Source organism: Rhipicephalus microplus, chromosome 2 (genome assembly GCF_043290135.1).
Source record: "Rhipicephalus microplus isolate Deutch F79 chromosome 2, USDA_Rmic, whole genome shotgun sequence".
Lineage (NCBI taxonomy): Eukaryota > Metazoa > Arthropoda > Arachnida > Ixodida > Ixodidae > Rhipicephalus > Rhipicephalus microplus.
The window spans coordinates 94,562,535-94,590,117 of record NC_134701.1 but is presented as its reverse complement, the minus strand read 5'-3'; the positions used below and the strand labels follow the sequence as shown (position 1 = coordinate 94,590,117).

The following is a 27,583-nucleotide window of genomic DNA, read 5'->3' as shown; positions in this document are numbered from 1 at the left end:
CACAGCGATCCTTACCCACGATTGAGATGTGCGCTAAGGGCTGCGAAATCCAGGGGATGGTTATGTTCGCTTCTTTTATTGACACGGTGCATTAATTAACGTTGCATGGACTCCCAAGTTCGCATGTTTCGGTAACCCCAGTAAGATAAATATTGCGCAGTGCCTTCACTGCACAGAAAAATAAAGCTCGTATATATGAGGATGGCACATGAACAACTATGCATTAACCTTAGGTGCTTTTTCATATACTTGCACTGAGAGCAAGGCATTGAGATAATATTTCATTTTTTGCACTAGCACAAAAGCTTCAACGATACAATTAAATAAAGATTATTAGAATAACATGGGAACTTGAATGATATGAAGGAATAAACACAAATGTGAACGTTCGTGTGTTATAACAAAATGGTATTCGTATTAGCTATCCATGGCTATTCTCTGGTCATCCCGCGTAAGCTCAAGTAAGGTTATTTCAGCGAGGGTTTATGACAAGCTCAAATTTCATTTACCGTGTCAATTGGTTATTATCATTTGTTTCGCGTATTACAAATACGAAACCACTTTCAGAGCCACAGCTTCCTCACTTATACTTTGTAGTTTGTAAGCCGTATGGCCTTGAAGAATAAAAATAAAATGCGTTTTGCATAAACACACAAACTCTAATCACCTGTTTCAGTAAAGAGCGGAATTCGAAGGCATTCACGACAAACTATGCACATTATTACACTTATCAATCCTTATGTATGTAAATAAATATGTGGTGAACGCCAATCAGACAATTATAGATAAGTGATCTGCTAAAGAATTACTCCAGACACCGATTTGCAAGTGCGAAATGGGAGCTTATTGTTTTTACAGGGGCGTTCGCATGTATAGGACTCCGGAAGTAGCAGCTGTTTTCTGATATTTGTCCTGAGGTCCGGGTACAAATGCAGCGTCGACGTGCCATAAATGTTTGCGCAGTATTTTGTGAGAAAGGGGTTATTGATGCACACGCGCCTTCTCGTATGTGCTGTTGAAGGTACTTGCTGCAAAGATGAGAACAACTACAACAACCGCGATTACCATTATCACCACGACCATCACACTCATCATCATTATCATCATCATCATCATCATCATCATCATCATCATCATCATCATCATCATCATCATCATCATCATCATCATCATCAATGAATGAATGAATTGAACCTTTGTGTCAGAAAGGAAGACGGCTATCGGTCGCAGTTTAGGAGTAAGTGAAACACGGTGTGTTGGGTGTACAGCGCAAACATAACATACGAAGATCAGCTCGCCTTAATCCGTTTGCAGTGAAGGTTCAATCGAGTAGGTCTCGCGCGAGATGGCCGACCTCTACTTGAAAGAGGTCACTTATTCTAGCATAGTTCACAAATGATAGTTGTACTTCATCATTAGATTGAAGCACAATGCCTATAAGCTTTTTATGTCGTCGCGTGGCAGGGGTTAGATGTTTTTTTCTTACTCAAGAGAAGGGTGATCAAGCCCAAATGAGGTGGTGTAAGTCTGTTCTGCACAATTCTTGACCATGTGGGCATGGCACTGAGTGTTACTTAACAGCGGGAAAGATTGCAAAATTGTGTTAATTGCTTACGGTGTAAATAACGCTCCGTCAATGCCGAGTGTTGTTCGAAAGTTGTGTGTTGGGATGCGCTCTAGTTGGTTTCAACTTACGTCATAGTTATTACACAAAAGGAAACACACAATTATGTCCTTCATATTTTCTATAGAATGATTGTCGGTTGGATTATTTGGTTGTCTAACATAGAAACAAGCTCCTTGACAATCTCCTCTCGTTTCATTCAGGTTCTAGCAAGTGTCTTCAACACAGATCTCTTGCATTTCAAGTGAGCGACTGGTTTACGTGGGGCCCTTGATTTCCGCGTTTGGCGTTTCTGTGAAGTGAAAACTCCAGCAAGGTGACGTGCGGTTCTCAGTAAAGCATGAAACACCTACTCCCCATCGTGGTGGTCTAGTGGCTAACGTACTCGGCTGCTGACCCGCAGGTCGCGGGGTCGAATCCCGACTGGGGCGGCTGGATTTCCAATGGAGGCGGAAATGTTGTAGGCCCATGTGCTCAGATTCGGGTGCACGTTTTAAGAACCCCTGGTGGTCGAAATTTCCGGAGCCCTTCACTACGGCGCGTCTCATAATTATATGGTGGTTTTGGGACGTTAAACCCAGCATATCAATCAATCATGAAACACCTGTTGAATGGAGTCACAAAATTTACCGCGTTACTTTGATGCGTTACATCAAATCTTGAGGGTGTGAATGACATTCAAGTTGTATTGTATATGACGCGTGAAGATTCACGTTAGTCACTCAGTCAGTAATCTGGAAACTGCCCACTTTATTCTTTTCATCTATGGGATATACTACCAGTGTCAAGGGCAATTTTGATGTCGATCAGGGCTTATTCAGAATACGCTCTATCCGGATCTTGCGCTGCCATATGGCCATGTTTAATTTCAATACGCGCATCGTTGTCTGGTACCCAGATCGCAATTTGACAGACATTGGTGTCAATCTCGAGACTGACAAGAACCACGTAGACAAGACCATTGTGAAATGCGATAAAAATGCGATATGGTTTGGCCGTTACCGAAAAGCACCCGTACGTGTGACACCGGTAAAAAACAGCTCCTAAGTTGTAGTCAAGCTTCTTAAGGGTTACATTTAGGTATTGCACAAAATGGAATCAAGGTTGTTGTAACGGTTGAGGATCACTAATCATAGTGTGCATGTCGTGTGTTGGGACATGTACGCAGACCCCATGGAAATGACGAGCTGAGCGCCATGTCTCGTTTGACACCGTTGCATCGGCATGCGTGGGAGTGCATCTCCTCCCCGCCGATGCAACTTCCCCGATCTGTTGGCCGCTTGCACGGCTATGCGGTTGACCCCTTGGGAAACCGTGTCATCGGTGGCGACGCCCGATGCACAGGGTGACGCACCACCCCACCCAGCTCGAAGAGCGAGGCTTCAAAAGGTCTGCGCAAACTGTCGCACCGTTTTACATCATGGTTGTGCGGATAGAGAAAGAACGCCTGCAGCCATCCCGGCCACGGAGGCCTACGCTGCTGCTCTTGGATGCCCCCTCAAGAGGTACGCACTGTTATTCGCAGCCGGTACAGTGAACGCTGATTGTGCATCATGTATCGATTTTAGGCTGTTGTTAGTTCCCATTGCGAACGTTACTTTTAGGAGAAAAAAGGTAACGTTGTGGCCCGACAGTATTGTTTCGTAATTTTTGTATCGCAGTTGTTTGCATGCAGGACGTTACAGTGAGATGAGTAATTCATCAGCACTGATCCCCACTTCCCACCAGTAACCTATGTTAAAGCTTTTCGCTTTCCAACTGCAATTCTTGCTGGCGTGGAATTCCGCGACTTTCCTCCCAAATGTAGGAGCCAGAAGTCTGCGTTCGGAATCTTGGTTGTTGCTGCTATATAGGGTTGCTGCTATATATAGGGTTGCTGACGGCGCTCCAAAACTGTTTTGAGTCCACCATCGGTATCTTAAGCTTGAGTCACCAGTCCTCGTGGAGAGGTAGTATGCAAAGCTTCTTGAAGAAGTATAACGCTACAACCGAAAAACCTTCTGATGCGACTCTACGTCAGAAAACCAATCATGGCGACAACGAAACGAGATATAACGCCTATGCTATGATTGTCTCTCAAGTCAAAAATTATTTAAAAAAAGCTAACAGGAATTACCGGCACATTGAAAACAGATATCCTACACCATAGGCAATAAATCATTACGCAAGTGGAAACGTTTTCATCGTAAATCGGTATAACCCAGTTTATTTCACAAAACAGTTCTCTCACTGTCTCGCTGTCGGGTTTGGAAAGTATAGCGCAATTACCATGCCAGCCACTGCAGGCTTCGAAGCACCGCACTCGTTGCGGGGTGATAGGTGCATGTCTCCTTTAGTGTTAGCGGCAACCACCAGCTTTCCCTGCAGGCATATCGGGAACATTATGCTTCGTCGAAAAGGCTTGTTCCAGTTTGCGTACACGATGATGACGTTCGCTTGGCATAAAAATTGGTCATCTCGTCACCATACAACAAGCTCGTCGGGAGTGCTTGTTGTACTGCGCTGGGACGTCTGTCCAAAGCACCAATAATGCATGTTTGCTTTTCGACGCTGAGTCCTTTTTAAAGAAGCATTCATAGCACAGGCTTTATACTTTATAACGGTGAGTTTCCATTGGAGAGGCATTCACAGCACAGGCTTTATATCTCGTTTCTAGGACGAACAGATGGTTTACAGCTACACCAGGAGGTTGTTAGGTTGTTGCGTTGTAGTTAAACAAGCCTTGATTTAGGACGAACTACGCTCAATCCCGCCGTCAAATCGGTAGGTGACCTTTTAGGCGCGTCAACGCCACCTTTATGAACGCGTAGTTGCAGTTGCAAGTAGTGTGGGTCCTGCATCCACCACTGGGGGAAGTGGAGGGCGCGTTTGCTTTTGAAACTGTGAGACCCTCTAACCATGTTACTTTTTGGCCATTAGGGCATAACGGCGTTCCTACAAGACGGCAATAACTTAGGTTGTGTGACTGAGTCTCCTGCCAGGCACTTTTATGTGCTGCTGGTGGCTTCGTTTTCGTGCTTTCTATTACTTCATCTTCACTTGTCAGCAGCCTCGCATTACGTGCTTCCACGTGTCGAGACATACAAGCGAGTTTGGTTGGGGATACTGGAAAGGAACGTATAGAGGTTGGATATGGGAATGAGGGTTTTTGGGATGTGCGGTGTAGCAGCTTACTTTCTACCTGCCTTTCTACTGTGATGCTTACTGCCCTGTGTGCGGCCGGACTGAGGGAATAAATAGAAAAGCGTAATCATCACTTATAACATGTTTGCTATCTAATTGATTGATTGATTGATTAATATGTGGGTTTTAGCGTAAGATTTCTACTCTCGATGGCAGCAGTGGTGCAGGGGCATTACTCAAGTGGTTGCCGTGTCGCTTTTATCAAATATTGCATATTTATATAAGGTCAGGTGTCACCAGGGGCGCACACATCATGTTGACAACGCGGTTGTCGGTGGATACATCGTGAACGCGGTGAGATTGAATGCGAGAAATACGAACCACGTGATGATATGCCTTTTACTTTTGCGTGCATGTGTACATAAACTGCGCGATAAAGATGATAGATGAATCGTGCCGCTCACTGGCGTTTCGGCGTGAGCACTGCTCTTCGGTAAGAGCAAACATGGTGGGCGGACCCGATCTCACCCGATGTAAATAAAACTGATAGATGCGTGAACTCGGAAACGAACTTGCTTATTCTGAGAAGGCCCCGCTTCAACTCGTGACTCTCATAGTGCCAGTGTCACTGTCAAGGGATTGATGCGGTGATTGCTAAGCAGCAACTTGTTTGCGGAAAAATAATTTGGGCATCTTGCACTACTTTTGCAAGGCTGGAGCCATAGAGGAGCTTGTGATAACCTAGCTTCTTCCTGCTTTTTAAGTTGGTCGTCTACTCATCTGCTTGGTCTGCTTCGAAGTGAAGACCGCATCAGCTCTGCCCCTTAGTTTTGATTATACTAATTAGCTAGGGCTTAAAAGACATAACACTGAATAGTCTTGCCTTGATAAGTTTTCAAATAAAACGGCAATATTTATCTCAGGGGCAGATAAGACGGTCATAATCAGTGCGAATATATTTTACGTAATTTTAATTAGCACGGTGCCAATTGTCACCAGATTACTAATGTGTAATTGACATGCACGTTTTACTTAGTGTGCTCATAATTACCGTCACGTCCATTAACATGGTTTAGCTGGCACGCCAACTAGCATTCTTTAGTTAGCATGGTCCCAGGTTTATATGGCTTCATTAGCATGACAATATTAGGATGCGGTGTAATTACCTCGGTTTTACCACGACATGACTAAATTAGCTTGCTCATAGCATGTCTTGGCCTAATTAGCCAAGTATACCATCCAGCCAAATAGATAATTAATCAGCCAAACGTGCTCGGGTGCTAGCAGTCAAAGAAATTGACGAAGATGGCGCGTACCGGCCGAGCAGCACGCTAGAATGTGCAAGCCGACCGTGACACGTGACCTCGGATTTAGGGGCTTGGCCGGAAATAATCTCAGAGGCCACCATGCTGAATATTTCACAGAGTTTTTACAATAATATCTAGAGAGGAATCTGGTGCTGCGATCGTGTACCTCTATGAGAATTATGAGAAGTGCAGACTTCGGATGGGATAGTTCGCTAGCGAACTGTCTACAGACTTTTTTGTAGTTTCAGTTTCGTTCTTCGCGCAGTGCGTGTATTGGGGTGCGGTAAAAAGCACTGAAGCAGCGCCTTTGTTGTTCAAAGACGCTGAAGAGCACCAGGGCCTAAGTTTGCTGTAACATTGGAGCTTTACGAGTCGTATTTAACAGTTTGAACGAAGCGTCATCCGCTCCTCGCTGCGCATAAATGAAGCGTTTCATGCCAGTGCAGGATATTGCATCAATTTCGTGTTTTTTCTCGAGCGCGTCTTGCCTAAACTCGTTTCAAATAGACTGCAAAACGGTGACGAAGCCAAGTAGATGCACCGTCACGCTTCGCTGGCTTGACTTCACAACAGAACCAGAGGTGCGTTGCTGGCAGACCACTTAGACAGACGCACCATCATCGTAGAAGACTAAACGTTAAGTGTTTCTCACTTAATACGGTACTGTTATTTTCATAAACAGATAATTTGTACTTTAAAGAAACAAGTATGTTTGTTTTCAAGCATTGTAAAAATATTTCATTACATCTTGATGCCAAATCTGGAACGCAATGGCAGAGCAATGCATACACTGAAGGGTAAATTTGCCCAGGTTTCACTTTTTCCGCCTCGTCACAAAACCTTTTTGCAATAACGTTTGCATACAAAAACATGAAGTAGGTTTCAATTATTCACAAGTTCATATCACTTTGTTTTGCACTCGGAAAAGAAGCGTTGCGAACCTCAAGAACGTATGATCCACCCGAAGCGAATACGAAGCCTGTACTTGCCATAATAACCGTGGGGGTACAAGCGCCGCTGAAGGAGTCCGCGTAGACATTAGCGCCACATTCTACTCTAGGTAGTATTCTATGATACTCTATTGATTATTCTAAAGCCAAATTAGTACAGGCATGAAAATATGAAAAATGAATTTACGAGCAAACAGCCTGTGCCTTTGAAAAGTATCACCAGGAAAGGTTCCTGACACTTTTGTGTCATGGGTGAACTTTTGCTCTCAGAGAGACGACAAAAAATGAAATAAGCTTCCTCTTGTTTGAAAATACCGCCCAACTTTCGCGACCATGCTTGCCGCGATGCCGGGTACCATCGAAATAAATGAAACGCAGAGCGATGAAGAGTGTATTTGACTTTTTCACACTGTTGGCTCATTCTAAAGGGTTGGATGCCAGAGCTGGCAAAGATCCCGAGTTTCACTAATCTCGGGCCATCCTGCGTAGCGTTGATTGATAGATTGATTGGTTGATTGATTGATATGTGGGGTTTAATGGCACAACACCACCATATAATTATGAGAGACGTGGGTGCCGACGGCTCCAGAAACTTCAATCAAGTTCTTTAACGTGCACCCAAATCTTAGCGTACGGGCCTAGAGCATTTTTGCCTCCATCAAAAATGCAGCCGTCGCAGCCGGGATTCGATCCCGCGACCTGCGGGTCGGCAGCCGAGAACCTTAGCCACTAGACCACCGCGGCGGGGTGGATGGTAGCCCTGAATACGTTTACACAAACAAACTTCAGCCACTGGCACATAACTAAACCTGACGTAAACCCGATGGGACGGCTGTATCATAGAAATACATATGTATGGCTTATAAGACTGGACAGCTAGCCATGCAACGGCAATTGACGTTTCACGAACATTAGGGTCTACTTGAATGGTAGTTTTGGGACCTGCCGTGGCTCCGTGGTAGAATACTTGATTGCCACGCAGAATACTGGAGTTCACTTCCTGCTGGGACCTTTATTCTTTGCATTCGTCGGGTCAACGCTAGCGATCTCAACTTTTTCTTAACGCTCACACGTTAAAATTTCCCATATGTGTTCTCGCCGTTCCTGGATATGAAGTGGCACATACCCGCATACATGTGGCACTGCCTGGCGCAGAGTCTTTGACGATGTGCGCGACAATATTAATGTCATGACAGCAACAAGCCTTATTCGCCAAATCATTTTACCCTCCCGTACCAATTTTGGTTCACCCCAACTTAAGGCGAAGGGGGGGGGGGGATCACGACAGCCATCAGACGTAGGTGGTTAGATAGACGGATATATAGATAGATAGATACGTACGTGGATAGAAGTTTAGCATGCCTGCAGCACGCAAACAAAAGCTTTGCATTTAATAACATGCATTTGATCAGTGAAGAATGGCTCTGATTGCGTTGCATGGGGTCGTGTTTGGGCCTTCGATCATACAAGTGTGGCAGAGCTGACTCTGTTAGCTGCACCTTCTTGTTTGGCTGACAAAGGGAGTTGGTTTCATTTGTTGACTATGCCTTGTGGTATTTCTCAGTATACGCTATTCCTCCTCGAGATTTGGAAGCCGTCAGTTCAGAACAGCAGCAATCACGGTGTCTGACGCCTTGCATGCTTGATAAGCAGATTGCGTCTCATATACACAGAAAAAAGCGCGCAAACAAGGCACAAAATAGGGCTCATTCGAACGTAACCACGCAGCACATGTCTTAGGACGAGCACAAAATTCGTGTGTCAGGATTCAGATAGAGTGCCGTCAAGTAAAACATCAGATTGTGCTCCAGGCTCAAAGTTCAGGCTTTTTACAGAAATTTCAGGTGTAGCTGGGTACTTCGATATCGGGTGGCTGTGGCAATCGTGGGTTACACGCTGAATTTTGAATATGATTGATGACACCTTTACAGCAGGCAGCTGTGCTGTTCGAGGATTCCGTGCGGAATTTCCCCAGATGACGTCCATCCTGGGGAAACAGCGGAGTGCTCAAGTTTGCACTGTTTGGTTAAGGCTGACTTCGAAGGAAAATGTGTCATCCATATTTTCTTCCACTTTTGGTTCCACAATTCGCTGTATAGCGTTACTTTTCTTCACCTCACAAAGCGGAAACTGCTTAGTGGCTGCAAGGTGACCTCAACTCTTGATGATAATGAAGGGAAGTGATAGAAGTGGGTTTGAAGTGGGAGAAGTGGTTTTGACGTTGCGATTATCGTGAGGTGGTGGGGTCTTCAACGTTACACTCCATTGCTGAATTACACTTTACAGCTGCCGCAGTCAGCGTGCACGTTTGCCTTCAATTATTCCGTTGTCATACATGTGTGTCTAAGTATGCTCACCGCGTATGGACGTAGTGGGATGCTCATCTGTATCTTTTCGAGCTGAGAAAAGAAGCCGCTATCCACAGTTGGATGCTTTACGTTGGCTGGTTTCTTCTACGACACTCTCGTTATTGTCGTAGAGGCCGTGATTGCCGGCATCCTTATAATAGAGTAGTTTCGGAGGCTCTACAGTGCACATAGTCTAGACGTATAAAAAAGAGGGGCGTTTAAGGACGTTCTCTTCAGTAGTAGGTGAGTGCTACTGCGGGAAACGTTTGGGGGAAGCAATCTCGCTGAACATTATGATGCTTTATAATTGTAAATGTCAGTGTGGCTGCTTAGATCTTTTGATTTTGAGATATACAAGACATATAGTTCGAGAGAAGCTTCCTTGTACGTATTGGTGGCGGTGATATCCTGTTCAGCGGCTGAATGGGCAGGTTCTTCTAGGCGGCTCCACATAGCCATTGCTTCAGTTTTGTGAGCCTTTTAATTCTGATGGCAGCGTCGCTGAACCTCTACTTGGGCAGCTGCTTTCGTAGTAGTGGCAGACTTCTCACATCAACCCTTTGCCCAGCTCATTGTTCAGAAAGAACCGGATGTATTTTGTGTGATGACTAAGAGAACTGCATCGATGCGCTGGGGCCTTTCACATCACTATAGCTGCAGAGACATGCAGCGCTTTGCTTGTAACTGTGACATCGGCGGTCGTACTCGCACCATACATTCAATGAAGGCGACAAACGGATGACAGTACGCGACTTGAGAGCCGCCTCTTAGCCACCACCACTGAACGGACCCCGCGCTTTCACGGTCGCTACTCTCCTCCTCTGTTGTCCTTCTTTCATTTTTCGGCTTCTTACTCTCGCTCTCTTCGCTGTCACAGGCATTAATTTTCATCTGTGCGGCCGTTCACTCTCTTTTAGCTTCCTTTCGGCAAGTGATCGTTCGTGCAACTTACGATGAGAACAACTGCTTGAATGGACGCTGAGAGTGTGCGCTCTAAAGTTGAGGAAGAACGGGCAGTCCGGTGTCCAGGGTTCATGATGAGCAACAAGGAGCCAATGCGCACCTATTCTGTGAGTGTTATCGTTTCATGTATACCTGCGCGTCATGCTGGAAAAATGTAACCATGTCCTCATGAACAGCCAAGGTGGAATTAGGACTGCACTTTTCATGCCTAATTGGCTGTAATGTTTCTAGGTACCTGAGTAACCTGTGTGGTGGTGCATCAGCTTGCACCACCACATGTTAGTAAAACGGAAACGAAAATATGTTTCGAAGAAGGTAATAAAAATTGTTGGTACCTGTTTATTTCAAGCAATGTTTCCTTGTTTGTGAACGCAGGGCGGAGCAGGTCACACTGGAAGCGACGGATGCTTCAAGCTTTCGTATTTGTCGCCATCTTGTCTCCGCTATGCCTGGCACCTGGTGCGGACGCTTTCTTCCTGAAGAAGAAGATCAAGCTCTTGAAGGCCAGCAAAGGGTGAGATCGGCGCGACGCGTTGGAGCGGCTGTGCGCTTCTCACGTCATGCCAGTTTTTTTGTCAAGGCTTGTGAACGACCAATTCAGATTGACCTCTACACATCCTGCAATAGAATAAGAATTATAATTATGACGAATGGCGGTCTCATGATAAAATAAACGAAAATCACGATGTAATGTACTCAAGCGTACGTTCGTTCAGTAAAATGAGCTTCCCTTGTTCAGTGCTGCATAAACAAGAGAATTCGTTTATTGGCGGTGAGACAATGAAGAGTATTGCCTCTGCTTCGAACCACAGTAGGGGTGTAATGACAAAAAGGCGTTTTTTGACTCAGTCAAAAATTTTGGTGAGTCTGAGTGAAGTTGCTCCAGTTAATTTTCTGTCAATGCGCTCACATGCCTGACTTAAGCAGAATAAGCGTCTTTGCAACGATAAAACATGCGCAGTTGACAAGAAAAGTAAAACTGACTCACCAGCATAAGGTCGGCAGAACTTCTGGAGCGCACTCAGACTCACTCGTGAAATATATTTCTGCTCTGTACATACGCGAGCTCAGACTCACGAAAAGTTTCTTGAGCCGGACTGAGTCTCACACTCCCGAAAAGTTTCTTCAACCGGACTCACTTGGACTCAAACTCACCAAAATATTACTCACTCGGACTCACTCAGACTCAGACTTACGGCTCGACATGAGTCCGTTAGCCTATAATTAGCCTCTTCGACCATGGTGTCATTGCTCCTTAACATCAATATTTCACGTAATAGGTGCTCTTTAAGCGACATCTGGGATAGCATATTAGAAAACGAGTTCTGAATACTTGCTAACCAGTAGCGACATTTTTCTTGGAAAAGATGACAGCATAACATATTTGTATTGAGACTTTTCGGAAGAACATTGGTGAGAGGGAAGGTCAAGGCACACATTTTAGAAATTCACGCCTTTGGTCAATAAATATTCAAGTGGTTTATGAACGACACTGCTCTGGAATGCCTGTGAGTAGACGGGATTATAAACGCAAATCCAGGTAAGGCTGCTCGTAATGCTGAAGATATCTTGATACGTCCGTAGATTGGCAAAAGAAAGTGTACCACTCAAACTCACTCAAGCAACACATTTTGCGTTTTGAGACTCACTCGGACTCACCAAAGTATTCCTGAGCTGAACTGACTCCGACTCGCACTCACGAAAATTTGCTTCAAGTAAACTCACTCGGACACGCAATCACGAACATATTACTCCACCACAATCACGACATGGTGGTGGCACCTTCCCGTCGCCTTGCGTTTTACACCTTATCGCCTCCGAGACGGGCGTGCACGCCACGCGCTTCGTTTTCCAAGATTGTTGCCAGATAGCGCTCATGTCTCACGTGTGACGTGACTTGATGTGCTCGTTCGCCTCCACTGCACGCTCGAGGCACTCCGACGCAGCGCCTACAGAATACCACCCCCCAATTTTCTTGCACAGAACATCAAATAAACACTTGGTTCACTCTCTCTAGACGCAAGACTATCGTCTTTCGACGACATTTGCAGCGTAACATGCCGATACAGGGCTAATTTCTGTGATATAACTTCGTATTGATCACTAACGTGTAACGTGTTTTATGTAGAAACTAATTCATCTTGACTGGTTTCATTTACTGACGTTCCACGGCAGCTCTTGAGAATGTGTGCGTGAAAACAGCATGAGCTGCAAAATTACGTGCAACCTTTCGCACTCCTAGCCTTTGATTAATGTATAACGCTGATCCTAGATCCTAGAATTCTAGAGACAAAAGGAACAGATATTGCGATGGCGATAACAGAGGTTGTATGAGTAATGAAGCGTCATTTAGTGATTCGTACAAGTATCTTCATTAGGGACATAACGTGAGCAATAAGCGCAAATAATCTGAGCATGCTGATTACGACGGGTACACTGAAGAATAAAAGCGTTGAGATCTTTTTCCTGAAGGAAAAGCTGGAGCTTCGTGTGATTCAATCCTTCGAAAAAAAAACAACAACAACAAGAACTTGCGTTTTGCGTAGAAAGACTCACAGTCAGAAGCTCAATGCACCATATCTTTTGGCAGTAACTTCTACTAAAGTTAGAGTGCTTGATCGTGATGTGTATAGGCGATTTGTAATCTTTATTTATTTTTCTTTGTGTGCAGTGGTCTATTAGAGCAACAAAGTAGCTCTTAATTCCTTAAGACATACCTCATTTGTCTGCAAAGCTTCATTTACGACTGATTAGCTACTCAGATGCTCCTGGTCAATTCAACAGAGTATAGCCAGCGAAGCTGCAGAACTGGCGGTATTTTCCGCTAGATCTTACAATGGTTAAACTTGAAGTAGGGGCTCTAGATTTCTCCACTACACGAGGCAGACAATGATCCCAATAAAGGAAAAGAGATCAAAACTGAAAGATAAGTATAATATGTCAAAATATTTACCTGACTATTTATCCATGTAGTCGAGCCTCCAAAAAAAAAAAACATGAAGGGATGGAAGACTCTGTTTGTTTGGGGTGATACAAGGTAGAACTCGTAGCGCACTAAGAAAGTGAAGGTAGGACGATGTGCTCACTCCCAACAGACTGTTTAATTAGCTCAGGTGATAGACAACGTACGAAAAAGATGACTTGCTGACTGACTTGCTGACGCTTTGCTGACTTTTGTTATGATCATTGACGTTCCATAAATGTTTTTGGTGGCTTCCATGATGCTACGAAAGATATCGTGCCATGCATTCATACCATGTGCTTTGTTCTTAGACAAAAACCTGCAGAGACTAGTTCGGCTTGTAAGTTTGGCACGAGAAAACCACGTATAACGCGAGTGATTCGCTGTTGTGTCTACTCTGGGTGATCTTAAGATAAATATCTTGGTAAAAAATGTGTCGTAATAAAATACCTCCCTGTCCAATTGTAATTTTTTGTCCTGTCTTCACTTCTTTCATCCGTGTCCTTCTGACTGCTCTACTAGTTTAGACACGAAAAAACTTGGATGTTTTTGACTATGTGCATGAAGAGAAACCTGCAATAGTTAGTGATAGTTCATTTTCGATAACTCACAGCACAAGAAGGACGCAGACGAAGTATAGGTTAGCACCAGCGCGGACTCTCAACTAAAGAAAAGTCACGAATATATATTTAATTAAAGGAAAGTCACGAATATATACACTGGTTAGTCCGCTTCGACAGAGTAACTACGCATGTGCAGCAAAGTCATTCACGTGATAGCCCTTTTTTAAGGATACGTGGAGCATTTGCGCGTGTAAAAAAAGAACAATCTACACAACAGGCCATTTTAACAAAAAACCATGTTTTGATGCGCCATTGAAATAATCAAATTCCTAAAGAAAATTAGCATTGTAAGCCTTGTTTCCTCCGACAAGCTTCTAGATTTCCACGTGCCCCTTTGCAGGAAGTTTGGTCTGAGGCCACAGCCGCAGCCGCATCATCATGCGGTCGGTCCAGCGTACTTGCCCCCGCCGCAGTGGGTGCCTCCTCCTCACGCGGTGCCACACAGCGTACCACCACCGGTAGCCCACTGGGGCTTCCCCGGTGACTACTCTGGCTGGGTACCGCCGCCGCCACAACCAGCGCCAGCAGCACATGGCTGGGTTGCCGGACCACCGGCTGTGCATGACGCGCACCCATTACCACAGGTTAGAACGAGTAGCAGTTGTCGCAGTAGTTGTTACAGAAAGAGTGTCTCATTTATGTGTTAGGGTGTGCGCATGACTTGAATACTAATCGCTCAAATCGTACCATGATTAGAGAGTGCATTATAATTTTTGAATTAATGAATGGAACACTGTAATTCGGAACCCATGAAGCCCAACAAACAGTGCCATGCATTTCCGTCATGTCACTGTGTTTGTTACACACACACACACACACACACACACACACACACACACACACACACACACACACACACACACACACACACGCACGCACACACACACACACACACACACACACACACACACACACACACACACACACACACACACACACACACACACACACACATATATATATATATATATATATACATATATATACATATATATATATATATATATATATATATATATATATATATATATATATATATATATATATATATATATATATATATATATATATATATATATATATATATATATATATATATATATATATATATTGTAGGGAACTATGCGAACGACGAAGAAGCAGCATGAAACGGCAAGCCACAGCGTTGGTGCACGCGCGACCCGAGCTTGCGTTTGTTTTGTATTTTCGGCCTGTTGGCGTTCCTCGCTCTTCTGGCGTTCCTCGGCCTTCCAGTAGGTGTGTACGTGAATAAACTGCGTGACATCTGGTGGAGGTGTGTGGACTCCCGTACAAACCTGGAACTTCGCTCCCGTAAGCTTCCCCCTCTACGTGACACGAACATGGCCACCGAGACGCCTCTCCAGATGGAACCTTCGACCGTCCATGTCACTTGCGGTGCCGTGTATCCTCAACGAGACCCTCCTATCTTCACGGGCTCCACTGAGTCGGACGTCGAAGATTGGTTGGCGAGGTACGACAAAGTCGGCGCAAGCAACAAATGGGACGACCCAAGTAAGCTTGGCTACGTCACATTCTACCTTGCGGACACCGCGCAGCTGTGGTTTAATAACCACGCAGCTGACATTACTACGTGGTCTGCATTCAAGACGGCTATTACGGACGTCTTTGGACGACCTGCGGCACGCAAGCTTCAAGCCGAGCACCGTTTACGTCACCGTGCACAGCAACCAGGCGAGACCTACACGGGCTACATTGAAGATGTGTTGCATCTATGCAACCGCATCAACTCTACCATGCCTGAGGAAGAAAAAATCAGGCACATATTGAAAGGCATTGACGACGGCGCCTTTCAGATGTTGCTCGTGAGAAATCCCCCCACCATTGCTGTCCTCGTTTCCCTCTGTCAAAGCTTCGATGAATTGCGTAGGCAGCGCGCAATTGCTCGTCAAGCCATCACGACGCCAGACACGCTCGCAAGCTTGCACCTAGCTGCCCATCCTACCGACCAGCAGCCGCTGCTGTCGACAATCAAGGACTTCGTCCGCGAAGAGGTAGCGCGCCAGCTGTCACTGCTGCCACTGACGCATGAGCCCACGCAAGCTTTGGCACCGGACCTCCAACACGTCATTCGGACCCAAGTCGCTGAAGCCCTTTCGCCGGTGCATCAGCCACCACCAGTCACTACACCTCTCATGTACGCCGCCGTCGCTGCTTGTCCTACGCAACAGCGTATGCAGTATGCTCAACCTGCCACGCCACCCTATGTCGTGCCTACAACCCCAATTGCGGCGCCATATCCCTACGCGAGATCTCCAGCTCCATTTTACCGTCGCTCAGACGCTTGGAGGACGCCAGATAATAGGCCCATCTGTTTCGCCTGTGGTATCGCTGGACACGTCGCCCGCCACTGTCGCCGAGATCCCCCTCCAGTCGACGCCGTGGGCCGGCCAATGGCGTCGTCGTCTAGGACGCCATCAAGGTACACCACTGACGGTCCTCGACCCTACGCAAACCAACGGTCACCATCGCCACGACGACGCTCCCTGTCACCTATGCGTCGCCGACCTGCTACGGAAGAGGGAAACTGATCGCTGCAGCTCCGGAGGCAACAGCTGCATACAATTCGAACTGCTTAAGGCCTCCATCTTTCTCGCCGCAAAACGTTATTGACGTCAATGTTGAGGGGACCACCGCACAAGCGCTTATCGACACAGGGGCCGCCGTTTCCATAATCTGTGAGCCCTTATGCCGCAAGTTGAAAAAGGTGACGACGCCTCTTTCGGGCCTGATGCTCCACATGGCCAACTCGCAGTGCATAGAACCTACAGCTGTGTGCACTGCACGTGTCATTATCCAAGGTGAACTTTATGCCATTGAATTTTTTGTGCTGGCATCCTGCTCCCACGAAGTCATTCTTGGATGGGACTTTCTTTCGCGTCATCGGGCCATCATAGATTGCTCACGTGCAGAAGTTGCCCTTACACCGCTGCCAACCTCTTGTTTTGTGGATTCTCTTCCTGAACCTTACAAACTTGTCGTTGTTGCAGACACGGAAATAGCACCGAGAACATCCGCCCTTGTAGCCCTGACCTGTACGGCCGCTCCAGCCGGAACTGTTTTGTTCACTACGTCTGACGTATTTACCCGCCACCGTAGCCTACACCTGCCCTTTGCCGTACTCACCGTGGAATCCGGTGCTACCGCCATGCTCGTCGCGAACTCGCTATCGTCGCCAGTTACCTTACTTCGCGGAGAATGTTTGGGTAACATACAAGACGTTGACCTCTTGCGCCCTCTATAGTTCGCCGAACGCGCACCTCACCTCCAGCTCAATGCTATGACGCCACCTGTGGCCACACTGCCCACGCCAGACTCATTCCAGCCCTCTGTTGCCGCTGAGCTATCACCGACACAAAGAAGGGAACTCTTCTCCCTTCTTCGAGAGTTCCGTTCTGCCTTCGATTGCTCTCAACCATCTTTGGGTCGCACAGCGAACATCACGCACCACATTGACACCGGTACTCATGCTCCCTTACGCCAACGACCATATCGAGTTTCAGCGGAAGAGCGCCGTATTATCAACGAACAAGTGGACGATATGCTCAAGCGTGGTGTCATCCAGCCATCGCAGAACCCTTGGTCGTCCCCTGTTGTACTTGTGCGCAAAAAGGATGGGTCTATCCGATTCTGTGTCGACTACCGCCGGCTCAATAAGATAACTCGGAAGGATGTGTACCCGTTGCCACGCATCGACGACGCTCTCGATTGCTTGCAAGGGGCAGAATATTTCTCCTCCTTAGATTTACGCTCAGGATATTGGCAAGTTCCAATGGCTGATCCTGACCGATCGAAGACTGCATTTGTAACACCTGATGAGCTGTATGAGTTTAACGTCATGCCGTTTGGACTCTGCAACGCCCCAGCTACCTTCGAACGGATGATGGACACCATCCTTCGCGGCTACAAGTGGAACACGTGCCTTTGCTACCTAGACGATATCGTCGTTTTTTCTCGCGACTTTTCCACTCACCTTGTTCGTCTTCGTGCTATTCTCACGTGTCTCACCTCTGCTGGCCTTCAACTTAACATCAAGAAGTGCCATTTTGCCGCACGTCAGCTCACCATACTGGGTCACGTCGTCTGCAAAGAGGGTGTTCTCCCGGATCCGGCGAAACTCCGCGCCGTGGCCGACTATCCGAAGCCCAATTCCATCAAGACGCTTCGAAGTTTTATCGGCCTGTGCTCATACTTTCGTCGATTTGTGCGCAACTTCTCTTCCATTATCGCGCCTCTTACCAACCTGTTGACAACTTCCTAAGGCATGTCTGCTTGGTCAAAAGAGTGCGACGAATCCTTCAACGCGCTTCGGCGGTTATTATTATCACCTCCAATTCTACGACATTTTGACCCTGATGCGCCTACGGAGGTCCACACCGACGCCAGTGGTGTCGGTCTTGGTGCTGTATTGGCTCAACGAAAACCAGGGCACCAAGAATACGTGGTCGCTTACGCGAGTCGAACCCTCAAGAAAGCCGAGTGTAATTATTCCGTCACGGAGAAAGAGTGCCTCGCAATTGTCTGGGCTTTGACGAAGTTCCGCCCATACCTTTATGGCCGCCCTTTCGAAGTCGTTACGGACCACCACGCTCTATGCTGGCTATCATCGCTCAAAGACCCGTCGGGGCGCCTTGGTCGTTGGGCGCTTCGCCTACAGGAATACGACATTCGTGTTGTATACCGATCCGGCCGCAAGCACTCCGACGCTGATGCGCTATCCCGCTCGCCGCTACCGGCTGACCCAGCCTCCTCGTCACCTTCTTCAGCTGTCATAACACCAATCGACTTCACAGACATGGCATCGGAACAACGCAAAGATGTGTGGATTTCCCAACTCCTCACCTTTTTGACTGATCCGTTAGCTAATTTAGTGTCAAGAACTATCCGCCGTCAAGCCACACATTTCGCTATTCGAGATGACCTACTCTATCGGCGGAATTACACGTCTGAAGGTATGAAGTGGCTGTTAGTGATACCCAACCACATGCGCTCGGAAATCTGTACTGCTTTCCACAACGACCCGCAAAGCGCTCACGCTGGCGCTCTCAAAACGTACAACCGTCTACGTCAGCGGTACTACTGGCGCGGCATGTACACATTTGTCCGCAAGTACGTACGTGCTTGTACTGCATGCCAGCGACGTAAAGTCCCACCTCAACGCCCTGCCGGTACACTTCAGCCTCTGCCTTGTCCAGCGCGTCCGTTTGACCGCGTTGGTATCGACTTATACGGACCACTTCCCACGTCGTCTTCTGGAAATAGGTGGATAATTGTCGGCGTGGACCACCTCACGCGTTACGCGGAGACAGCAGCACTACCCGCAGCAACCGCGAGGGAAGTTGCGTTTTTCATCTTGCGCAACTTTGTTCTTCGCCATGGTGCTCCCCGCGAACTTTTGAGCGACCGGGGGCGTGTTTTCTTGTCTGACGCCATTCAAGCGTTGCTCGCCCAGTGCAACATGGTTCATCGCCTGACGACAGCATATCACCCGCAGACGAATGGCCTCACAGAACGATTTAATCGCACTCTTGGTGATATGTTGACGATGTACACAGCTTCAGACCAGACTAATTGGGACACTGTCCTGCCATTCGTCACGTATGCGTATAACACCGCTACGCACGCGACAACAGGATTCACCCCTTTCTTTCTGTTGTACGGACGCGAACCATCGTGCACGCTAGACACTATCCTCCCATACACGCCCGACTCCTCTGAGTACACTGCAATTTCTGATGTTGCCAGGTACGCAGAAGATTGCAGACGATTGGCCCGTTCTCTGACAACCGAGGACCAAGGCCACCAGAAGCTACGGCTTGACACCGGCCGACATCTCTCTACTTTCACGACTGGTGCTCTCGTTTTGCTCTGGGTTCCACCGAGCACTCCTGGCCTTTCGTCGAAATTACTGGCACGATACCACGGGCCTTACCGCATTCTCGCCCGTACGTCACCCGTCAATTATGAGATTGAGCCATTGACACAGTCTCATGACTTACGCCGTCGTGGCCGAGAAATTGTGCATGTGAGTCGCCTGAAGCCGTATTACGACCCCGCTATAGTGACTACGCCTTAAGTCGCCAGGTTGGCTACGCTATTCACCGGGGGCCAATGTAGGGAACTATGCGAACGACGAAGAAGCAGCATGAAACGGCAAGCCACAGCGTTGGTGCACGCGCGACCCGAGCTTGCGTTTGTTTTGCATTTTCGGCCTGTTGGCGTTCCTCGCTCTTCTGGCGTTCCTCGGCCTTCCAGTAGGTCTGTACGTGAATAAACTGCGTGACAATATATATATATATATATATATATATATATATATATATATATATATATATATATAGGCAGGCATGGTGGTTGAGTGGCCGTAGCGTTGCATATAGTCTAGTAGATCCTCCGTGAGCGGTCACAACGTGGTTGATTTCGACGTTTCGGCCTAGAGTCTGGCCTTCATCAGGAATAAAAATTCCTGATGAAGGCCAGACTCTAGGCCGAAACGTCGAAATAAACCACGTTGTGACCGCTCACGGAGGATCTACTAGACTATATATATATATATATATATATATATATATATATATATATATATATATATATATATATATATATATATATATATATATATATATATATATATATATATATATTATTTCAGAAGTACTGCCAGCCTCACACATGAGGCCTTAGGCAGGGTGGGTGATAAAAAGAAAGGAAACAAATATGAAGATACACCAGGAAAGGAACCACGTTACGTAGAGCTACACCATAGAGAACTAGTGCATCAAAGTAAAACGCCAGTACTTACACAATTGTAGTGGTTTACGCGTACACGTACAAGAAAACTATGACAAACATCTGCTCATACGGAACTAAGAAACAAACACCATATAACGGTTCAAAAATCAGCACAATTTCAAAAATACAACGCATTGATATGAAAAAGTGATAGAAAGTGGAACATAAATGGAAGCCTGTTCAGGATGCGCGGTGGAATATTAGAGGGCGAAGCGCAAAGAAAGATCAAAGTCAAGTGGGTTGCTGGTGTTTAAGTTTTTCTATGAACGACTGAACGATTTCGCAGTTCACCAGATCGGTAGAAAGAGCATTACAATTAGTGAGAGTGCGCGGAAAAAATGAGTTTAAAGGCTTTTGTTTGACAGGAATGTTCCTTCAGTTTTTTTAGATGCTCGGAATGAGTTGATCGGCGGTGAGCCGTTTTTATGTACGTGTGCTTGTCTATGCGTAGCTTGTCGTGGTAAAGTAGAAACATGTACTTCAATCAATCGTGTTGCCGTCTTGCCTGCAAGGTATCCAAGTCAGCTTTCTTTAACAGTTCACTCGGTGACGTAAGAGCACTGTAGCGATTATATACAAATCGGATCGCTTTTCCTTGAACTATTTCAAGTGTTTTAATATTTACTTGGCTATGAGGGTCCCAAACCGCCGATGAGTACTCGAGGATCGGACGGATAAAAGTTTTATACGCAATTAATTTTAATTTGGGGGTAGATTCACGCAAAGAACGTCTTAGTAATGCTAGTTTCTGTTAAGCTTTCTTTTCAATGTAGGCAACATGCTCATTCCACTCAAAATCTGCACTTAATACAACCCCCAAATATTTATAAGTTTTAACAAACGATAGTTTTTGACCATTGATGGAGTATGAGTGTTTTAAAGGAAGCCGCTTGCGCGTAACGGTAATAGCTACCGTTTTCTTTTCATTAATCTTGATTTGCCACACTGCACACGAAGAAGATATTTTCGTTAACGCTGCGTTTAAAAGAACCTGGTCGTCTGCACCACGTATTTGCTGATAAAGAATGCAATCATCTTCAAATAACTTAATAGAAACCGAGATATCACTGGCAATGTCATCTATAAAAATTAAAAAAAAGAAGTGGCCCAAGCACTGAGCCCTGAGGAATTCTCGATTTCACCGGTCCTGAATCAGACTGGACGTTATCAATAGAAACTATTTGATTTCGATAAGAAAGGTAGGCCTCAATCCATAAAGTTAATGTACGGTCTTTTAGTATAGGTGGTTTAAGTTTCGCGAGAAGTTTTGGATGCGACACGCGATCAAATGCTTTTTCGAAGTCTAGGAAAATTATGTCAATCTGGCCTTGCTTATGTAGAATAGCTCCAATGTCATGAGCGGTTTCCAACAGCTGTGTGACAGTTGATAATTCTTTTCGAAAATGTTGTTGGTCATTGAATAAAGTATTTTCCTTGAGAAAAACTGAGAGATGCTTGAATATAATATGTTCTAATACCTTCGCGCATGAGAAAAGCAGAGAAATCCGTCTATAGGCGGAGACGAGAGAAGTGTTAGGCGATTCGGGTATAGGGATAATTTTTCCGACTTTCCAGTCATCTGGAAGCGCGCTGTGACAGTGACTTCTGAAAAATGATGCACAAAAACTTCGAGCACCATTCAGCATACCTCACAAGGAACCCGTTAGGTACGCTATCCATACCAGACGTCTTTTTGAGATCTATGTTAAGAAGCAGAGACAAGATTCAGATTCCTTCCTCAGATATTGCAACGCCACTTATTGGTTACGATAGTCCCGTTTACACATATATTATAAAAAACGCTTCTTTATATATATATATATATATATATATATATATATGTATGCTCTCGTCCATTGCCTGGCTTTCGAATGTGCTTTAAGATGATGGAGGGTCATGGGTGAAACCCCCCCCCCCCCATTCAGTGCCCAGTTCCTCACAACAAAAATCGTAAGAAGTAATTTTTGTTCACTTGTGTACATATCCATGGGGCGGCGCGTTGCATTCCTCGTGTTTACAATTTAGGCGGTCAGGCTGGCCCTATAAGAAATACGGTGTCTTTAGATAGCATGCCGCCGTTCGTGGCGCTATGCGGGCAGCCAATGAGGAAGCGTCACTGCAACGCTACTGCATGCGCTGTGGTGCGGTGGCGGCGTTGCTTCAAGCTCAAAAAGAAGGAGCACAAAGGCACGAATCTGACAGACGTATGATATTTAAGAGGGAAACGGGGCTATGGATCTTCGGCGAAAGCGCTCAGAAGCACGTTTGACGCAAGCTGTGCTGCTCCTCATGTAGCGTCGCATCACGACCACTCTCTGAACTATAAGGCGGACTGACGGCTCCCCTTGAGAAGCGCGCGTTTGTACTGGCTTTGAAAGAAATAAAGGAAGCGTTGTTTTTAGAGGCCCACAATGAAGAATGCTCGAAAACATTTTCAATGACTCTGCTAACAACAGATACTTTCTGAGCTATAGAGAAGCATTAGGTGTCGTTCGAGAAGACGTTATTTCGCGTGTGGCGTCCCAAACGATGACATGGTTATGAGCGACGCCTCAGTGAAAGAATCCGGGAATTTCGACCATCTGGTGTTCGTTAATGTGAATGCACCAAAATCCAAGTGCATGGGCTTCCAACACTTTGCCTAAATCAATATGTGACTGCCACGGCCGGTATGGAACGTGCTACCTTCGGGCCAGTCATTGTTCTACCGAGGTGGACATAATTCCTGCTAAATAACGCGGTAGTTTTTAAAGAGCGATAGTTTTTGTAATAGCGGATACAGTAAAAAGATTGTTCTGTATTAAAAACAACAGACTCTCACGTTTTAGAACGCCTGATCCCGAGTGACATAGGCTGTAATGGAAGGAGAGCACACTTTTGTATGAGTTACTCTGGCTCGTGCGCATATAACACGTCGCTGAGTGTTCATTTCGATGTACAGGCTCATGGGATGCCATCTCCTTGTATAACAGAAAAGTAACTGTCGTTTCTGTGTCCTCCTTTTTAAAAAAATTCACCGATGCTTTGAAGTACGTTTTAAAAAAGACGGTCTTCTAGACTATAGTTGTTACTTACGATTAGTCTTGAATCCGAACACTGTTTGCTTGCTTTGTGTGCATTCTATGTCGCAGCTAAATTATGTGTTTCAGATGCTTTGAATATATATCTGCTTCTTAGCTGTGAACCACTATGAAATCAGGCTTCAGGGCACAGTTACTTGAACGAGAAAACCATGTGACAGAGCTCTTACACGCATTGGCAGGCACCCCATACAACGTACGTTGTCGAGGCTCAAGTTCCCACCGGGACAGCATTCGCATCAACTGCCGGCAAGGGAGCGCACCGACCGAAGGGATCCCATGAGTACCAGTACACGCTGCACTGCCCTTACGAGCTGTACGTGCAAGTCGAGCCGAATTCAAACAACAAGGACCGTTGGTGACGATGTTTCTGCTGACTGAAGAGCAACACCCACCCATACACCTGTGGTATTGAACGATTTGGTCGCCATCGTGCTTTGACGACCTCAAAGGTTGCGCTGTAGCCTTTCAATATTTTTATGCTTGGCGACAGATGCCTGCAAATGATGTTATGTTGACTTGAAGCTTATGGTTGTCTAAATGTGCAAGATAGCTAGATGAAGCCGTCATTCAGAAGTGGAGGGTATTTGGAGAAGAACAATAATCAGAGGAGAAAGAAAAAACACACAGTGAACATATTTTAGGTAGAAAAACAAAACAAAACATAGTGAACATATTTTTAGGTATGAGCTTTTAGTATGACGACACGTGTGACATTTGTCTTTACGCAAAAGACTAAACGTATTCCTTAGCAGGACCTGTACGTAGCTGGTGATATTTAAGTGCTAAAGACAAATAAGCAGCATAAGAACCAGGTCTAAGAAGACTGGACAAGCTCCGCTCCAGCCTCCTCTTTTGAGTTTGTTCTGGATTGACTTTTACTGAACCAACATATTTTATGTTGCAAGTTATAATGAGATGCTATGTTATAGCTCTAACGAAGCCTTAGTGCAGGTACTGCCCCTCGGATCAATACTTAATGAGATATAGGGAAGATACGAAGAAGCGAATAGCTCTGGAAAAATCTTACCAACTGTACATAAGCCGTAGCTGTGTGTACCGAGAACCAGTATGCGTTTCACCAACAAATATTGAATAGCTTGAATTAAATACTTTCATATTCATTGCTTCGAGCGCTAAATATTACTTTAAAGTTGTAGGCACCTCATTTAATCTCGGAATTAAGCATTTATTTTGTGCTGAAGTTTGCCTGATAGTGCTTTAAAAAAGAAACAAAAGCCCAGAGAATTGACCGACACTACTACTATGGCGCTTCCTAGCAAACTGTCATGGATACATGGCTGTGGTTAGTTTTTCACCATTTCTTAGAGGGCTTCACACATTTCGGTGGTCTAAGCGTGAAAGCTGACCGCTCGCGCTTTGATAAGCGTGGCACCGTTGGTCATCGTGAGGTGTATGTATGTATGTGTGTGTGTGTGTGTGTGTGTGTGTGTGTGTGTGTGTGTGTGTGTGTGTGTGTGTGTGTGTCATCCTGGTGTGTGTGTGTGTGTGTTGTGTGTGTGTGTGTGTTTTTGTAAGGGAGGGGGGAGGAGTGTCGTGATTCTTAAGCATGGAAACCGCTACGGCGCATTTGCGTCTACGAGTTGGCGTGACCCTCTCGTTTAGGAGCCTGTCGAAAAATAAAGCTGTGCGAAGTTTTGCATGAGCGAGTATGGCTGCGTCAGCACAATCCGACAGTTTATGTCACGAAGGGTACCGCTGCACGGCGCGGCAAAAATCCAATTGAGCTGTGTATCTGTCAAAGATCGATTAGGAGCAATCGAAGAGTGGCGCGTGAGCGTGCGTCCATTTCATGCTTCACGAGGGACGCAGGTTTTTGTTTTTTCTCTGAGAAGACAACGAACAACAACGTCAGGCAAACAATGACTACACAACTTTTAGCAGGAAATGAATGCCTGATTCCGAAGTTATTTAAGGCAGCCTACTAGTTTTTAACGAGCAGGTCAGTGATTTCAACAATATTTATCAAGCTGACCAATTACAAATAGTAACTTATATATTGAGATTATGAAATAGCTCGAAACATGGGGATGCCCTAGCTTTGTAGTGGACGTAATCGAAACTATGACGTTGATTATGAAAACATCGTGGCTGTAAGCACACCCAACCAGCTATAATATGCAACTGGTAAGACGTTTTTTGAGTTATTGGCTTCCAAATGCTGGTGCGAGTGAGCTGGGCACCCTACGCTGAATTCATATAATGGGCAGATTAACGTGAAGGCTTCATAGCGATGACTGTGATTTTGCGTACCCCTTGTGGCAATGCAGAATGAGATGTCTCTAATAGGCCAGTAGGAATGTACTATGATGAATGGTAAAATATATTTTATGATGAAAAAGAGAGTCGGCGTGATGTTGTCTTCCAAGGGGCACTTTTTTTTGCATGCAAGAGGACAAGGTAATAACAATGGATATTTGTGGTATGTGTCACTGTGGCGCTCCTGCACTTTTTTTCCTCGAGCTTTCGTTAGAATAAAGACAACGTGCCCGGATGCCTGTAAAAGGTAAGGTAAAATGAGTCAAATCTGGCTGATTCTATTGAAGTAGCATGTAACTGTTAAGTGCGACTAGTTTCGAAAATTAACAATATCTGGGGTTTGACGTACCAAAACCACAATATGATTGAGGGATCGAGAAACTTCGAGTGCCTGGGGATCTTTAACATGCACTGAAATCTAAGTATCCGACCTCAAACATTTTGCCTACATTGGTAATGCAGCTGCTGCCGCCATCATAGACCGCCACGGCATGTGTTTCGAAAACTAAAAAAAATCGGGAGATGATTAAGCAAAAAAAAAAACATGGGAGACAATATTTGTGGTTTGTTAACTGTAATATAATTCTCGCTTAAATGGAATGAATTAATGCTCACGAAAAATCTCATCCCTTTCTGTCGGTAGCATTCAAACCCATTCGCATTACGCACATGGCGCGCTTTCCCGTGAGCTGAAATGGATGGTGCTCACTCGTCCGCTTTATTGTAGGGTATTTTATGTGTGCTTTTTTTCATTCGGAGTGTTAGCGAGTGGCACTGGTAGCCCAGGATGTGAGTGTGAAACACAATTTTTTTCCAAAGGGCATTACGAGACTCATCATATTCGCACGAAATGGTGGCTGTGCAGAACCTTCCTGTAAAGATTGCTCCCCCCCCCCCCTTTTTTTTTTCTTTTTGTGGCTATCATCTTTTGATCTGACGAACAGCGATGCTTTGGGTTAATTTTAGCAGCCCGTGCAACATTCTGGTGTGAAGTGATGTGAATCTGTCACCTCTTCTACATGCCGTGGGCTGCTGCGCGTGGCGAAGATGCACAGGTAACACGGTCACCGCGAGAAGGCGCTAAGTATTGTACGCCACGCCACGCAACACTCACGAACGTTTCTTTCCTAAACGATTGATTGATTTATAGATGTGTGGGGTTCAACGTCCCTAAACCACCATATGATTATTAGAGACGGCGTAGAGGAGGGCTCCGGAAATTTCGACCACCTGGGGTTCTATATTATCGTGCACCCAAATATGAGCACACAAGCCTACAGCTTTTTCGCCTCCATCGAAAATGCACCGCCGCAGCCAGATTCAATCCCGTGCCTTGCGGGTCAGGAGACAAATACCTTAGCCACTAGACCAACCAGACCAGGCCTTTCTTTCCTAAACGAAGGAGGCACCAGCTGATGGTTGCTTATCCGTGTCCTACGCAGATCTAGCCGCCACATTATGAAAAAGAGCAGCGGTGCCCCCCGCGGCTTTC

At 45.8% G+C, this 27,583-nt stretch overlaps 1 protein-coding gene across 1 annotated transcript; it reads left to right on the top strand.

Moving 5' to 3' along the window:
- Positions 1-2,945: 2,945 nt before the first annotated feature.
- On the top strand, positions 2,946-24,335 carry LOC142796326 (uncharacterized). The gene is made up of 4 exons (XM_075886665.1): positions 2,946-3,129; positions 10,691-10,829; positions 14,241-14,484; positions 23,994-24,335. The coding sequence occupies exons 1-4, from the start codon at positions 2,961-2,963 to the stop codon at positions 24,171-24,173; spliced, it is 732 nt and encodes a 243-aa protein (XP_075742780.1). The 5' UTR covers positions 2,946-2,960; the 3' UTR covers positions 24,174-24,335.
- Positions 24,336-27,583: the final 3,248 nt, after the last annotated feature.

Bases quoted from the DNA above. Each gene is read 5' to 3' on its own strand.
- LOC142796326 (XM_075886665.1), top strand. From the start codon at position 2,961: ATGCACAGGGTGACGCACCACCCCACCCAGCTCGAAGAGCGAGGCTTC. The intron at 3,130-10,690 runs GTACGCACTGTT...TTGTGAACGCAG, and splicing joins CTTGGATGCCCCCTCAAGAG to GGCGGAGCAGGTCACACTGG. The intron at 10,830-14,240 runs GTGAGATCGGCG...GCCCCTTTGCAG, and splicing joins CTCTTGAAGGCCAGCAAAGG to GAAGTTTGGTCTGAGGCCAC.